At 45.1% G+C, this 17,984-nt stretch overlaps 2 protein-coding genes across 2 annotated transcripts; both read left to right on the forward strand.

The window, feature by feature from the left end:
• Positions 1-7,245: 7,245 nt before the first annotated feature.
• Positions 7,246-8,070, forward strand: LOC141699687 (uncharacterized). The gene has a single exon (XM_074503542.1). The coding sequence runs from the start codon at positions 7,246-7,248 to the stop codon at positions 8,068-8,070; it is 825 nt and encodes a 274-aa protein (XP_074359643.1).
• Positions 8,071-8,430: 360 nt separating this feature from the next.
• Positions 8,431-10,564, forward strand: LOC141699695 (uncharacterized). Its single transcript, XM_074503551.1, has 4 exons — positions 8,431-8,901; positions 9,106-9,191; positions 9,292-9,640; positions 9,833-10,564. Exons 1-4 carry the CDS (start codon positions 8,431-8,433, stop codon positions 10,562-10,564), a joined length of 1,638 nt encoding a protein of 545 aa, XP_074359652.1.
• The last annotated feature ends 7,420 nt before the right edge of the window (positions 10,565-17,984 follow it).

Raw genomic sequence — 17,984 nt, forward strand, 5'->3', positions numbered from 1 at the left:
GGAGGAGGAAAAGTGAAGGAGATGAATAATAAAATCAAGAATTGCAGATGGGTTATGAGGAAGTTTAGGTCGAGGAGGGACAGTGTTGGGGTGCAGAAGTATAATGAAGCCAGAATCGAGTTTCTGAAATTGCTGGAGAGACAAGAAATTTACTGGAAGCAGAGGTCAAAGCAATTCTGGTTAAGAGAAGGAGACCAGAATACCATATTTTTCCATAATTTTACGACGGGAAGAAAGAAGAATAACCAATTGACGAGATTGAAAGATAAACACGGGGAATGGGTAGATAATGTTCAAGGCATACATGAGATTATTACTGATTATTTCTCGGATATTTTTCGATCACCAACACCGGGAGGTTTATTGTCGGAAAGAGAGAAGGTGAACAGTGTTACAGATGAGCAAAATGCGCAGCTGCTGGCTCCAATCACGAATGATGAAGTAAAAGATGTCGTGTTTTCTATGCATGCAGAGAAAGCTCCGGGGTACGATGATCTCAACCCATGTTTCTATCAAACGTACTGGAGTGTAGTAGAGAAAGATGTGGTGGAGTTCTGTCAACATTTTTTGCATACGGGGGAATTGCAAATGGAGCTAAATCGGACCGTAGTCTGTTTGATTCCGAAAGTGAAAACCCCACAACAGATGACTGAATTGCGTCCAATTTCCTTGTGCAATGTCTTGTTCCGGATTCTTTCAAAATTTCTTGCAAATCGTCTTAAGATGTCTCTCCAAATGTTGATATCTGCTAATCAAAGCGCTTTCATCGAAGGACGCTTATTAACAGATAATGCCTTGATTGATTTCGAAGTAAACCATTATATTAAACGAAGAACTCAGGGAGTGAATGGTGTGGCAGGTCTGAAGATTGATGTATCGAAGGCCTATGACAGGTTAGAGTGGGATTATATAGAGGGAATGTTGAGAAAATTTAAGTTTCACCATGTGTGGATTCAGCGGATTATGACTTGCATTAAAACTGTCTCATATAGTTTCTTGCATCAGGGGGAAGTCTTTGGTGATCTTAAACCACAAAAAGGGATTCGACAAGGGGATCCTATATCCCCCTACATTTATATCCTTTGTGCCGAGGGGCTTAGTTCGATTATTAAGCGTCATGAAGACATGAGATTGATTCATGGGTGTAGTATTGCTAGAAGAGCACCATCTGTATCTCACTTATTATTCGCGGATGATTGCTACTTTTTCTTCAAAGCAGTTAAAGCAGAAGCAAGAGTGATGAAGAAAATCATAAAACGCTACGAAGAGCTATCTGGGCAGGCTGTGAATTTTAGTAAGTCCCTGATCACTTTTAGTTCGAATACATCTCCAGAAACTCGAGTACAAATATGTGATATACTTGAGGTTCGAGAAAGTGCAAAACCTGGGAAGTACTTAGGCTTACCAATGACAGTTGGGCAAAGAAAAAATGAGGTTTTTCATTTCTTAAGTGATCGAGTGAATCAGAAGCTAAAAGTGTGGCAGAATAAAAGCATATCAAAGGCAGGTAAGTGTACTTTATTAAAAACTGCCGCACAGGCAATTCCTAACTTTTGGATGAATTTAATGCTCATACCAAATGATGTTCTTACTACGATACAACGCTAAATGAATGGCTTATGGTGGGGGAATGGTAATGAGAAAAAAAGGGTTCGATGGATGGCCTGGGAGAACATTTGTTGTGTCAAAGAGGCGGGAGGTTTGGGTTTCAAAAACTTGAAACAATTTAACATCGCAATGCTTGCTAAACAAGGATGGAGGTTGTTAAATAACTCAAATACTTTGGTCACAAATATTATGAAGGCAAGATACTTCCCGCATACTTATTTTCTGAATGCCAAGTTAGGAAAGAACCCAAGCTATATGTGGCGAAGTATTATTACGGCACATGATGTGGTGAGAAAAGGGTGCATACGAAGTATTGACACATGAAATGATACTTTGGTCTGGCAAATCCCGTGGTTACCGTGTATTGAAAATGGATATGTTACAACACATATGCCAATTGAGCTCGAAAATATACGGGTATGTGATTTAATGGAAGAACAGGGGAAAAAGTGGGATGATGATATTCTTAATGACTTGTTTGAAGATAGAGATGTATGTTTGATCAAGAAGATCCCTATTTCTATAAGCAATATAACTGATACATGGATGTGGATTTTTGAGGAGAAAGGCGAGTTCACGGTGAAAAGCTGTTATAGAAGTTTGGTTGGCGAATATGATAAATCGGATGCGGTCTTTTGGAAAAAGCTCTGAAGTTTGGACTTACCTGGGAAGATTTGTTTTTTCTTATGGAGAACCTGCAGAAAATGTTTACCTATTGCCATGGAACTAATTAGTAAAAGAGTGGATATTGATAGTAAGTGTTGCTGGTGCCAGGTAGGAAATGAGGATGCAAAACATATTTTATATGAATGCATTTTTGCACAAAGTGTGTGGCAATCAGCAGGCATGTCACAATGGGTTCAGATAATGCAAAGGGAGACAATCTTCGAGCATTTCAAACGCCTGTTCACTGCTGGAACAAAGGAACAATGCATATCAGTAGCACTATTTTGCTGGAGTATATGGAATCGACGAAACAAATGGGTTTGGAGTAGAATTGATGTCTCTGTGTTTGGAACGATGAATGCTGCTATTAATTTACTGGGGGATTGGAAGACAGCCCAAGTGGAAAGAGAGAAAGTCTCAAAATCATCTAATGGGAATGGAAGGAGATGGCAGGCCCCGAGTAGTGGTTGGGTGAAGTTAAAAGTTGACGCAGCTGTGTTTGGAGATATAGGAGCTATTGGAGTAGGAGGAGTAATCTGAGACGAACATGGAGGTTTCGTAAAAGCAATGTGCAAGAAGATGGCAGGTTCATGAACTCCTAGAGAGGCTGAAGCTTTAAGCCTCAAAGAAGTTCTCTCCTGGATGAAGCAATTCGGCTTTGCACGGTGCATAGTTGAAACAGACTCTAAACTTTTAGCTGATGCATGTAATGGAGATTCAGGAAAATCGTATTTCCACTTCATTGTGAAGGATTGTGTAGATTTATTTAAGCATTTTGATGAGATGCTAGTACGTTTTGTACACAGGTCTGCGAATGGAGTTGCTCACTTGCTAGCTCGGGTATCTCGTTCTATGTCAGGTCTACAGGAATGGGAGGGTGTTGTTCCCAATTTCCTATCAGATGTAATTACACATGATTTGATCTAATGCAAGTACGATTCTATTAAAAAAAAGTAGCAAATATTCGAGGATCTAGATAGTCACTAAAAGCCGGGTGATCGTTTGTTAAACCCATTTTTAACTTGTGAAGTTGTGATTCAAATAGTTATATTGAACAATTTAAAATGCAACTAACAACTATTTTATATTTAATTCTTCCCTTTTACATAACCATTTCTTTATTATTTCCTTTTTAAGATGTAGCTTTCAATTTTTTACATTTCAAATTTTTTCAAAAATAATAAAGTTTTTATAATATAAAAAATAAATACATCCGATACTTATCTCCCATGTACCCGTTTTAAACATCAAATATTAATCGATACCCCCTTTAAATATAAAATATTAATCAGTTCCATCATTTTATTCATTTTTTTAACTTTTCATTATTATTTTATCATTTTTGTTAATCTCCGTGTCCAACTCAAATGTAAACAAATGGTTGGGACCGAGGGAGTATATATGATTTAATGGTTGTATAGATGTACAATGTGGAGTATAATATAGATAATAATTGAGTTGCAGAGAATACCACATCAGATAAGAAAGAAGCATGATCAATGATCATTGCATGCATTTTTGTTATGACCCCTGTGCCCTTTTCAATTAGGACTTTATATCCACACGCATTAAACACGGTTGTGTTCACCTGACATGTTATCTAATAGAAAGGTTTTGCTTATTATTATATTTATTTATTTATATCTCTTATTTAAAAAATGTAATATTAAATAATTTTATATTGAAATTGTATTGATAAGATTATGTTCTTTTTAATTATAGCACATACGTTAATAACTATTCACCAGATAAACGAGGAAGAGGTTGCTCATTAGGACGATAAAAGATAAATTCCTATTTTGCAATTTATAAATATAAAAAATAATTTCAAGTCATATTTACTGTTAAATTTTATACTAATTACAATTCTAAAATAAATACTTCATGCATAACACATATTCAACTTTTTTCTTCTTAAAAGTATAAAACTTACATCGTAAATATATAATAATATTCATTCTATAATTTACACGCCTCTATAATGTAGAATTCACTAAATTATCATTTAAATTTTAAAACTAATTACTGAAATTATGCAAAATGTATTGGATATTACATAACCTTATTGCCACCTGGAATATAAAATAACTTTTTTGTAAAAAATGTTTTAATTAATTAATTTGAACGAATGTTTGTCAAAATAAACGGGAGGACCAAAAACCATATTGAGAATTAGAGCCTTATATTTTGCCAAATAAATTGGAGCTCTGAGTAGGGATGTTGACAGAGCGAGTTGTGCGATTTTTCTTTTACAGATTGTTATGCCCGCTTCCGGTCATGGGCCCTAAACAGGTCCCTTAGATGCATTGAATGGCTGGACTATTATATGTGGGCTAGAATTGTGGACCAATGTGACTTGGGCTCATGACATGCGAGCTGGGCTCGTGACAGGTGAGTTGGGCTCATGATGTGTGAGCTGCGCTCACGTGACCACATACGCGAGTTGGGCTCACACATGTAAGGTGGGCTCCCATTTGTCATCTATGCTCTCATATGCGAGCTGGGCTCGGTTATGCTCACGTGAGGTGGGCTCAGGTGCCCACATGCGGGCCGGGCTCAGGTGCCCACATGCGGGCCGGGCTCAGATGCCCACACGCGGGTCGGGCTCATGAGCCCATATCAATATGAAATCAAAGGTAACATTGTATTTATTAATTAAAAAGGAAGGCGGTGCGAGCCGAGGTGACCATGTCGGCTCGCGTCGTAGGAATTTGTGTGCAACATGGAAAGTAACTCATAGATGATTGAGTTGCTCGTAGATTTTGGGGCCGACTCGGGTTGTTCCTACAATCACGGGAAGGATTGCGGAGATGCCGCGAGATTGTAGGAAGCGTGTGGAGCCGGTTGAGATTTACGTGACTAATTGGCTGAAGGTCTGGCTTTATCGTGGGCTTGGGCTGCAAGGGTTGGAAAACCCTAACCCTAGCCTACGTGACTTGTCCCCCAAGAACTACGTGAGGCTTGATCCCCTATAAATAGGGTACGTAGGCACTTGTATGAGACATGAGTCGACACTTGACAGAGAATAACAAACCCTATTCTTTCTTAAGGAGTCAACATACAAGCTCAACCACCACCAAACAACCTTCCTCCGTCCTCAAACACCGTCCTTAATATTTGTTCCGCCCATTAACCTACACAACACTGTTATACGAAATTCTCCCTATAACAATTGGTGCTAGAAGGAGGGGTTTCATTCATCTTAGGGAGAAAGATGACCAAAGAAAGCAAGCAAGCGGCGACACCAGGAAGCGGAGGCAAGAAGAATGACCCTAATGAGGTCGAACACACGCCCCCGGAGAATCAGGCGCCACCTCCACCAACTGCAACCGTGGACGGGCAGGCTGTGATGACGTATCTCAAAGGGCTGGCCGATCAGATGAATCAGATCAACGCCCGAATGTCAAGGGTAGAAAGAAGCTCGGTCCGGAACGCCAAGCGTAAGGCGTGCCGCCTCAAGGTCTCACAACGTAGCTGGAAGGGCAAAGGCCCTCAGAAGAAGCTGATCCACAATTTTGATGACGTGGCAACCGAGACCAAGCAGAAGAAAGAAACATCGCGCGAAAAGGAAGATATACCCCGAGGTCATGATGAGCGGGGCAACCAGATCTCTACGAGATCGGGGCAAAAGCCAGCTTCATCTGAGGCAAGGTCGACTAGCGTGCTAGACCGAGTGGGTAAAAAACTAAACGAGCATGACCTCAGGCTCAAATTGGAGAATTATAAGAAGGAGAGAGAAGAGAAAGAGCCCGTGGATCAGAGAGGCTCAAAAAGAGAACGGGTAGCGACCCCTCTGGAAAAACGTCAACACACCTCGCCCAGGAGGGAGGAGCGACGTAGACGCAGAGACAATCGTGAAGAGGAGTCGCAGGCGCGAGCCGGAGGAGGGGGACACCGCGAACGACCTCAGGGCTCACACCATTCGAGTAACGCGGTGGTGATAGAGAAGGAAAAGTTGTTAGGGTAAGGGACCTAAGAAGGATCTTAGATGAGATGGAGAGAAAGAAGAGAGGGCCCCCTGCCTCAACTGCCCCCTCTCCGTTTACGGCTGCTATCCGATCATCCCCCCTACCTCGGGTGTTTAGGCACAACCCCGACCTTCTATTCAACGGCGAAGCCGATCCGGCGTATTACCTTATACAATTTAACACTGAGATGAAAGTCTATCAGGTGCCGGAGATGACCCGCTGCAGACTCTTCACGGCATCACTCAGAGGTACTGCCCAACAATGGTTGTCCAAGTTGGGACCGGCTAGCATAAGTACGTGGAGGCAATTGGAGGACTTGTTCTCCAGACAATTTCAGTCCACCCTCCACTATTCGCCTCATGTGGCCACGTTAGCCAACATCAAACAAAGGGAGGGGGAGCCCTTGGCAGAATACTTTCGTCGGTTCAACGCCGAGGTCCCCAAGGTGAGAGGAGCTAGTGAGGAGACCATTAAAAATTTCTTGATAGCAGGGCTGAAAGAAGGATCGAAATTTTGGAAGAGCCTCCAAGCGAGTGAGCCGAGGACCTTGGCCGAGTTCTATGAGCAAGCCGAACCCTTCAAGAGGGTAGAGAAATCGATGAGAGAGCTGAAAATCCGCGAGAGCTATCGAGATAAGAGGGACCGATCCTCAAGCCCTGACGAGAGGAGGAAGACATATCGGCGTAGTTCGAGCCCAAAAAAGTCTGCCCGGGGCAAAGAGACCGCCAAAGATTCGGGAAGGCCTTATACAAGCAAATGGCAGACACACACCCCTCTGGTAGCCTCTATCGACCACATATATGCTACATATGCGGGGAAGGGGGTATTCAGGAAGGCAACCCCTCTCACAGACTAGAATAAAAGAGACACTTCGAAGTATTGTGCATACCATGAGGCCACCGGACACGATACAGCTGATTGTAGACAACTAAATGATGAGATCGAGACTTTGATTAGACAAGGGAAGCTTACGGAGTGGGTTGTCAAGGAGGTTCGAAAGCACATGACTGATTATCATACCGTCCCTCCTCCACCCCTAGAAGACAAAGAAAGGGTCCCTCGGGCTGGTAGCATTCATATTATTCTAGGCGGGTCTTACATTGGTGGAGACAGCCGGAAGGCAATGGACAGATATGCCCGGGAAGCAAAGGACAAGCCCCTCACCAACGTCAACCATCTAAGCCAAAGGCCTCCGGAGCTTTTTGAAAGGGAGGCCGATGATATCGTGTTTAAAGAGAACGATGCAAAATGGGTGCATTACCCTCATACCGATGCCCTAGTCATAAAAATGAAGATTGGGACGGTGAATGTTCACCGAGCAATGGTGGACACCGGGAGCTCGGCTGATGTTCTGACTTATGATGCCTACAAAAAACTGGGATTGTTGGATAGAGAGTTAACCTCGACAGGTGGGAACCTGTACGGGTTCACGGGAAACTCGATCGGAGTGAAAGGGACAATTCGACTCCCGGTGACCATAGGAGAAGAGCCTCATGTGGCCACCCAGATCGCTATGTTTACAGTTGTAGACCAGCCTTGTGCCTACAATATTATAGTGGGCAGACCCCTTATGAGGGCAATGAGAATGGTGACCTCAATCCATCATATGACGATAAAATTCCCAACCCCCACGGGGGTAGGCATCTTGAAGAGCTGTCAATACGAATCAAGGATCTGCTACAATCAGGCACTCAAGGCGGCCGAGTCAAGAAATGCCTCAAGGGAGATAGCTGAAGCAGGTGAATGCGACGTCCCCATGGAAGAGGCAGATGGCAGGAAAAGGATACGTCCCGAGGGCCACGAGACTTGTAATTTGATTTCAATTTAGGAATTGCCCGAGAACTACTTCGAGCATATGGGAATTCAGGTGGAACCACGCTCAGGGGCCTTGCTAATGGAAGCCTCTCAGCCCATCATGTTGATACAAGAAGGGATTGTGGAGGAAGCAAGTGATGAAGAAGAGAGCCCAGAACAAATCGCTGCAAGACTTAGGAGAGGGAAGTGGGAACGCAAAGAAACAACAATCACTATGGACCTGTCCAACGGAATCACTCGCACTGTAACTGCAGTCTCTGAACGCTTGATAAATCCAGCACGAGCTCACCAGCCCGAGCTCAAGGATACAGAAGGTTTGACAATCACGGAAATGGGAAAATCTAGCGAGGCTTGAGCAGATTTAGACCTGAGAATGCCCCCAATGGTCGAAAGGGCTGGGGCCGTAGAGGACACAATCCCGATCTTGGTAGACCCAAATGATCCCTCCAAGGTACTCAGAATAGGCTCTAACCTAAGTCCTGACTTGAGAGAGGATCTAGCCCGCTTCCTAAGGGAGAATTTGGATGTCTTTGCATGGTCACACTCTGATATGATAGGGATTGACCCAAATGTCATGTGCCACCGACTCAACTTGGACCCGAAAAAGAAGGGGGTTAGGCAGAAGAGACGGCTGATTAGTGGAGAGAGGGTAGAGACCATCAGAGAAGAAGTGGATAGATTAATGGAGGCAGGACTTGTGAGAGAAGCCTTCTACCCCATGTGGCTGGCCAACCCCGTGCTTGTCAAGAAGCCCAATGGTAAGTGGAGGACATGTGTAGACTTCACCGGCCTGAAGAAAGCTTGCCCGAAGGACAGCTTTCCTCTACCCCGAATCGACCAGCTGGTTGATTCCACGGCTGGGCACGCATTGCTTAGCTTTATGGATGCTTATTCGGGATATAACCAAATCCCCATGTATGGGCCAGATCAGGAGCACACCTCCTTTATTACTGATCGGGGCCTCTACTGTTACATCGGGATGCCCTTCGGGCTCTTTAATGCGGGGGCAACCTATCAGAGGCTGGTGAATAAGATGTTCAAACATCAGTTGGGGAAGACTATGGAGGCCTATGTAGATGACATGCTGGTGAAGTCGAAAGAAGTGAGGGATCATGTCCGCCACCTGGCAGAAATGTTCCAGATCCTAAGGGAGTACAGAATGAAGCTCAACCCCCAGAAATGTGTGTGTTGGGGTCGAATCGGGGAAGTTTTTGGGATTTATTGTCAACCATAGAGGCATTGAGGCCAACCCAGCCAAGATACAAGCCCTACTCGAGATGAGATCCCCTCGACGGGTGAAGGATGTTCAAAGCTTAACGGGACGAGTGGCTGCCTTGAACCGCTTCGTCTCAAAATCCTCCGATAAATGCCAAGAGTTCTTCAAAGCAATTAAAGGAGTGGGGAGGAATTTTAAGTGGACCGAAGAATGTGAGGAAGCCTTTCAGAACATAAAGAAGCATCTCAGCAGCCCTCCAATGTTGTCCAACCCAAAGGCAGGAGAAACTTTGATCCTATACTTGGCTGTCTCCGACTTTGCAATAAGTGCGGTATTAGTCCGAGAGGAGGATGGTGTCCAGCTCCCGGTATATTATGTGAGTAAAAGGCTAGCCGATGCCGAGACTCGATACACAAGCCTCGAAAAGCTAGCATATGCTCTGATCCTGGCCTCCCGAAAACTCAGGCCCTATTTTCAGGCACACAAGATAGAAGTACGAACCTCCTGCCCCCTCAGACAAGTGATGCATAAACCAGAGTCTTTTGGTTGAATGGTGAAGTGGACGGTTGATCTCGGCCAATTAGAAGTGGATTATAAGCCAAGGACCGCAATCAAAGGTCAAGCCCTGGCCGATTTTGTGCCGGAATTTCCTCCATATCAGGAAGTGGAGCCGGGAGCCCTTGTGGTCATACCTAGCACAGAGGAAGTTGGACTGGAGAGACAAAATAGTGCCCCATGGTGGAGCCTATTTGTGGATGGAGCCTCCAACGGTGATGGAGCAGGAGATGGAATTGAGCTAATCAGCCCAAAGGCGCACAAGATCAGACGTGCGACCCATCTGGCCTTTCATGCAACCAACAATGATGCCGAGTATGAGGCCCTGATCAACGGTCTCAAGTTAGCTTTGGAAATGAAGGTGGAGAATTTGAATGTGTTTAGTGACTCCATGATTGTGGTCTATCAGATAAACGGGGGGTATCAAGCTAAGGGGCCAAGAACAGAGCTTTACCTGAAGTGCGCACAGAGGATAATCGCGAGGTTCAATGAGGTGAGGCTGGAACTAATCCCGCGTGGGCAAAATGAAGGCGCGGACGAGCTAGCTAATCTCGGCTCACGCCGCGAGAGCACTTTGCTAGGGACCGTGCCCCTTGATATACAGAGGCAACCTAGTGTGCCCGAGCACGAGGTGGGCAGCCTCAGTAATGAGCTCGGCCCCAGGTGGATGACACATATTCTAGCATACATAAAAGAAGGTCACTTCCGAACAAAAATAATGAGGCAAGGAGGATAAAATACAAAGCAGCCCGCTATGTGATATACGACGGGATACTATACAGAAGAGGGTTCAGTGTGCCTCTCCTCAAATGCATAGATGGAGATGAATGCAACTACATCCTAAGGGAAGTACACGAGGGCATTTGTGGCAATCACTCGGGGGTAGCTCTCTAGCTCAGAAAATCCTCCGTCAAGGCTACTACTGTCCAACGCTGAAAAAAGATGCTTTTGAATTCTCCCGAGCTTGTGATAAGTGTCAGCGATATGCCAATTATTACAACAGCCCCGTGGCCTCTCTCACATCCCTCATAAGCCCCTGGCCCTTCTCCATGTGGGGAATTGATCTGATTGGGGAACTCCCGAAGGCCAGGGGAGGTGTCAAGTATGCGGTGGTTGCGGTAGACTACTTCACTAAGTGGGCAGAGGCCGAGCCCCTAGCCACCATCACGGCAAAAAAACTCAGGGAGTTTGTACACAAGGCTATTGTGTGTCGTTATGGCATCCCTTACAAGATGATATCTGACAATGGAAAATAATTTGATAGCAAGGAAATGCGAGAGTTTTGTGAGCAGCTGGGGATTCACAAGAGCTTTAGCGCAGTCTGCCACCCCCAGAGTAACGGGCAGGCGGAGGTTGTTAATAAAATCATTAAGCATACCTTGAAGGCAAATCTTGAAGAGAAGAAAGAAGCTTGGCCAGAGGAGCTCGCCCAGGTCCTGTGGTCTTACAACACTACACCCCGAACCACAACTGGAGAGACCCCTTTCTCTCTGGTGTATGGGTGTGAAGCTATGGTGCCCGTTGAAGTGGGAGCAGGATATTTTCGAAGGGACAACAATGACTCGGAGGCAAATGAGGTCAATCATCGGCTCTATTTGGACATGATCGAAGAAACTCGAGAAGATGCTCAGATCAGGGTAGCAGCATATCAGCAGAGGACAGCTAGGCACTATAACAGTAAGGTTAAAGCCCGAACTTTCAAGGTGGGAGATTTGGTTCTACGCCGGGTCATGCCAAATACCAAGGTGGTGAGTCACGGAGTCTTTGGAGCGAATTGGGAAGGCCCTTACAAGATAAAGTCAGTGCTCTGGGAGGGAACCTGCCACCTCAATGATATGCAGGACAAACTGATCCCGAGAGCCTGGAACGCGGAACACCTCCGCAAATATTATCAGTAATATTATTCTTTTCAGACTTAATATTATCTTATAATACTCCTAAGTCTCGGGGGGTAGTGCCATATAGGTGCCTCCCTGAGACTACAAGCATGTACTCCTTTCAGTTCCCATTATCTATGAATAAAACGATTGATTTCTATTTTATGCACTTGACATTTTAACTTTTGTTAAACACCCAGCAGGGGAGCCCATCCTTGGGAACCCATGCGAGGAAAGAACGGTTGTTTTATTATCATGTTAAAATCACAAATCAGGCCGGGCCCCGGCCCGCTTGATAATAAATATAGGAGACAAGCTGGGCCACGACCCGCTTAGAAAGATATGAGCACAAAGCAAATAAAAGATGAAGCTTAAAAGAGGGGTGGGCACGCGATGCGAGCCCATACCCTGGCTCGCAGGCTCCCAAAATGCGACCTAGGAGGCCCAGCCCTCCACCAAACATGGTCAGGGTCGCATCATGCGAGCCCATACGACAAAGCGTGCAAAACTTGTGAATTAGTAATGATGCGAGCATGTTCCACTTAGCATTTTTCGACAAATTTTGATCGATTGAACAAAATGTGCAAGCTGATTAGCTGGGCTCGCTGTGAAAGTGTAACGCTCGCCATACGCGGCCAGAGTTATGATAACTTTTGGTCAGTAGAGGCGTGATAAGAAAACACAAAAAATAAAGAAAGCCAGCTAGCACCGTAAAGATATACGCGGGCACAAAAGACTTGACATTTTATACAAACAAAAGTTAAATAAGTTAGGCCCCGAGGCAGAATATTTCAAATACAAGCGCGAAGCGAGAGGGGTGCCCGCTTACCCAGTCAAAAGTCGAGTTCTAATTAAAATTACATCAAGGGTTATCAGCCTCTGCTCCCCTACGATTTTCATCACCAGCGACCTGGGCCTGCTCGGCCGCGAGCCGAGCCTCCTCAGCAATTTGGGCATCCCTCTCCATCTCTAGCTTCAGCTTTTCAGCATGCCTCGCTGTGCTCACACCCAGAGCCGCCCAATCGAAGTCAGGAACCTTCTTCATAAAGACTTTCATAAAATTCCTGGCTCCCAGGTTCCTAGCATCAACGAGGGCGGCCTCACGGCCCTCGGTCAGGGCAGAGACTGATCCCTCCAGCTCGAGCATCCTCTCTTCGAGGGCATCCTTCTCCTTCTTCCATGCCTTAGCAGTCAGGTCATGAGCTTCCTTCTGCTCCCTTAGGGCCTGGTCGTGAGCAGCGTTCAGGTTAATTATCTTCTGATTATAATTGTTCACCAGTGTAACCTTCTCTTGCCCGTGCTCAGCGACCTTACTCTGAAGGGATTTGACTTTAGACTTGAGCTTTGTGTTGGTATGGCTGAGGGCTCGCATCTCTCGAGCCTTAGACAGCTGACGATAGTAAACTTTGGCCGCAGCTCGAGACAGTGCATCCTGATTGACTTCGAGAGCCGAAGAAGACCAACCCTTTACATCCTGCTCGCTGATGTGACCTTGAGCGAGCCGGCCGAACGTGGTCGCAACCATATTGGCAGAAGAAGAGGAGGGAAGAGGAGCATCAGATTGAGCAGCCTTCTTTGGCTCAGGCTCGCCAGTTTTTCCTTCTTTGTGACCTCGATGCCTTTTTAGCTGAGGAGAAGGCCCTGAGCCTTTGAAATGCTCAGTAAGGGTCCTCATGCGAGCTGGAGGGGGGACTTGAGAGTGAGCCCATGTGGTCGCTGCAGCGGGCTGAACTGGGCCCGAGGTCGCAGCTTGTTCAGCCTCTTCCATGAAGGGGATGGGGGAGATGGCCATTTCTGAAAAGGAAAACAATGAAGAAAAAGATTAGTCACAGCGAGATGAAATGTAAAAAAGTAAGACGAGCAGATAAAAAATGCAGAAAATTAAGGTGCAATGTGAAGTGATACATGCAGGAAGTGTAAACACGCGAGCCCACGAGTTCGCGCACGCGAGTAAACAGGCCCGCAAATGCGGGCCCGATATTCTTACCATTTTTGGCTCTCTTCTTAGATTTCTTCTTTTGAGGAGTCAGCCTCACTCCTTCTTTCAAAAACCCACACGCGACCAGGTTTGAGGTCGTTATGAGCTTTCGAATATCCCTGTTTTCCTTGGGAAGGTCTAGTAGGCTCTCTGCATTTGTTTTTTCTTGTCCCACAAGGACAGTGCGAGGCGGGGTGGCTGGAGATATAAAAAAAACATCTCTTGTTAAAAGAGGGAATTATGGTAGGAAAACCAAGAGCGGCCAGGGAAGACTTACATGGATTGTAATAAAAATGAGTCTGGACTCGAGGCACCTCGTGGATGTAGAAATAGGGGCTCTTCCACTTTCCTGAGTTGCTCGGCCCATTGTGAATGAGATTCTTCTTGTTGAAGCACGGCCAGACAGAGAAGTAGAAGTATCCAAAGTCATTTGGAGAATGCTTTAGATTAAGAAAGTAGCCCAGCTGCCTCGCTGTGAGAGGAGGAAACCCACACTTACTATACATGATGTATAATGCGAGGGCGACCCGGTATCCATTCGGGTTGATCTGCAAAGGTGCGAGTTGGTAGTACTCGCAGACATCATTGATGAAAGGATGAAGAGGAGAATAGATGCCTAGCCTCAGAAGGAAGGTAGACAAGACCATGCGAGGTACCCTGCCTCCATTCTCTGGATGGTTAAATCTGTAGCACCTCATATGAGGCAGGGGAAAGACAACATGGCCCTCGAGCTGGAACTGCTCAATATGCTCGGCCAGATGTTTCTGAGTCAACGAGGTAGACAGGTCGCGGCAAGCGAGCACCTTAACCTCCTCGTTGACATTCGAGCTCTCTTCCCCATCAGGAATGATCTGCCTCTTAAAAACAATTTCACCCTCCAGCTCGGGCTGGGCAGGAGGCACATAAGGCTCAGGAGAGGCCGCCAGGATGTAGTTATAGTTACAAATCTTATACTGACTTGTAACATCTGCCACCTCCTCGCTCTGAGGAGAGTCATAGGACCAGTGCGAGCCGTCCTCTTCACCCTCGAGCCCCAAGATGGGATATTCAGCAGCTACGGGCTCCTTTCCTTTCTTCTTGGTGTCATAGTATGCACTCCCCAGGTCGCTGTCGGTAGATTCTGAGTCAAGGTGAATGAGGTCGAGGTCGTTAGCTGCAGCTTGTTTTAGGCGGGCTGCCCTCTCTGCAACCATCTCTCTTAGAATCTCTCCAGCTCGCTCTTTGTCCAAAGGAGCGGGCTCGCGGTTTAGGAGCTCTTCCACCCCAAGGGAAGCTGGTATATTGGAGATATCCACGGGTCTTTTTCTCCAATCATAAATATTCCTCTCCCTGGTGTAGTCTTCAGGGTTAGGGTCAAGGTGAATATCCAGCGAGCCGGAACCAGCTGCTCGCATCGAGTTCTCGACTTTAGCAATGTTTAGGGCCCCTTGAGTGGTGATAGCAGAGCCAGGGGAAATAGGTTGGCTGAGACGGCCAGAAAGAGAAGTCAGCTCGCGTTGAAAGTCCTTTGAGCCTCGCTGCTCGGGTGGATATTGGTTTAATGGAGACGAAGTGGCAGAAGAGCGAACCGGGATAGCAGAAGTGCGAGCCGGGCTCGAGGAGGAGCAAGACGATCCATAGGAACGGGCTAAAGACGCACTTGACATCTATAAAAGATGGTAAAAATTAGTGTGTGGCCCTAAAAAGAAAAGAAAAACAAGTATGGGGTCGCACCTAAGTGTCCTCGCATCTCACACAAAATCGCACCTAAGTATTTAAACGAGCAGACGGGCTCGCATCACATGTTGTGGGTGTGTGTGAGCTCGCATCGAATAGGTGGTGTGTGCTCGCATGGTGCACATAAACAAGCGTGAATGAAAACGGGCTCGAATCGAAGATTACCTGTTGGAGAGGTGTATGAAGATCCAGATGAATCTGTGCCGGGAGAATATCGCTGCCGGTTGATGGTTCTTGTTGAGATGATGATCTTCGCCATGGTAGATCCTTGAGCAAATTGAGCAGCAATTCAGAAAGTGTTTTTGGAAATGTGAGAAATGAATTCAAATCTCACATATTTATAGGGGATAGGAGAGAGAAAGGGGAGGTGACACGTGTCACCATCCTAGATGACGACACGGATCCCCACGCCAACTGTCCAATGACTGTCAAAATGAATGTTAAATAAAAAGCGTGCGAGACGAGGCGCGCAAGGCGGTTTTGTGCAGCCTGGTGGGCTCGCACCTGCGAGGCCATGAAAGACTGGAAAATTCCTAGCCTCCAGATGCAACCAGGAATTTTGGGATAGTTGTTATGCCCGCTTTCGGTCATGGGCCCTAAACAGGTCCACTTTGATGCATTGAATGGCTGGACTATCATATGTGGGCTAGAATCGTGGACCAATGTGACTTGGGCTCATGACATGCGAGCTGGGCTCGTGACAGGTGAGTTGGGCTCATGATGTGTGAGCTGGGCTCACGTGACCACATATGCGAGCTGGGCTCACACATGTAAGGTGGGCTCCTATTGTCATCTATGCTCTCATATGCGAGCTGGGCTCGGTTATGCTCACGCGAGGTGGGCTCAAGTACCTTCAAGCGAGCTGGGCTCAAGTGCCCACATGCGGGCCGGGCTCAGATGCCCACATGCGGACCGGGCTCATGAGCCCATATCAATATGAAATCAAAGGTAACATTGTATTTATTAATTGAAAAGGAAGGCGGTGCGAGCCGAGGTGACCATGCCGGCTCGCGTCGTAGGAATTTGTGTGCAACATGGAAAGTAACTCATAGATGATTGAGTTGCTCGTAGATTTCGGGACCGACATGGGTTGTTCCTACAATCACGGGAAGGATTGCGGAGATGCCGCGAGATTGTAGGAAGCGTGTGGAGCCGGTTGAGATTTACGTGACTAATTGGCCGAAGGCCTGGCTTTATCGTGGGCTTGGGCTGCAAGGGTTGGAAAACCCTAACCCTAGCCTACGTGACTTGTCCCCCAAGAACTACATGAGGCTTGATCCCTATAAATAGGGTACGTAGGCACTTGTATGAGACATGAGTCGACACTTGACAGAGAATAACAAACCTTATTCTTTCTTAAGGAGTCAACATACAAGCTCAGCCACCACCAAACAACCTTCCTCCGCCCTCAAACACCGTCCTTGATCTTTGTTCCGCCCATTAACCTCCACAACACTGTTATACGAAATTCTCCCTATAACACAGATCAACCCACACATGTAGTTTATTTAATTTTTCAACTCGTGATTGCACCATAACTCAAAAATCGTATAAAATACACCATGCGTATCTTGTATATTCATCAACAATTACACGTGCATACCTCTTCTTGGCAATTGATATTACATTGACTGTTGCAAAGAGATCAATATGAAGTAGAAAATATAGTTCAAGAATAGAGGATTCAGTATTACTCTTGAAATATATTTTCCTTTGCTTGGCTTTCTGGCATGAGTCACATAAGCCATCCAGAGTAAATACTGCATTGGACAATCCTCTCACAAGATCTTTCCTTACAAGTTCATCGATATTGTTGAAATTAAGATGAGAAAGTCTTTTATGTCAGTTCCAGCTGTCTTCCACAGATGCTCTACTATGTAGAAAAACTTCTGATCTATCAGTATTTGTGGAGACCCTGGCTTCATATAAGTTACCATGTCTTACACCAGTCATTGAAATCTTTCTATAAGACTTACTGACAATTGCACAATGTTCTTCATAAAAATTCACACGGTATCCTCTATCACAGATCTGATCCATACTGATCAAATTATGCTTGAGTCCTGCAATTAGAGCTACATCTTCAATGATGACATTCCCAAGTTTGATTTTGCCATAACCCAAGATTTTTCCTAAGTTGCCATCTCTATAAGAAACACTTGGGCCAACCTTCTCCTTAAACTGTGATAGAAGGGATCTATAACCTGTCATGTGTCATGAGCATCCATTGATATCAATTTAAAATTTATTATAAATATAAAATTGATAGTTAATTGAATATTTCAAATAAACTTATTATAATATAAAATTTGTTTTTATCTTTTGTATATCAACTATCACGTTACTAAAATAGTGTTCCCTCCGTTCAATTCATTTCTTTACTGATTTTTTATTGTTCGACACATATTTTAAGATGAATATAAAGTATATTTTTATAATTTATTGTATTTTTTTACTTAAACTATAAAAATTAAATTTTTATTTAAAAGAAAAAAATTAAAATAATTATTAAAAGTATATTGTAAAGAAGTATTAAAATGTGTGCCGCTCAATGTATACATCCTAAAGGAATAGAGGGAGTATAT

This window comes from Apium graveolens, chromosome 2 (assembly GCF_009905375.1).
Source record: "Apium graveolens cultivar Ventura chromosome 2, ASM990537v1, whole genome shotgun sequence".
Classification (NCBI taxonomy): Eukaryota; Viridiplantae; Streptophyta; class Magnoliopsida; order Apiales; family Apiaceae; genus Apium; species Apium graveolens.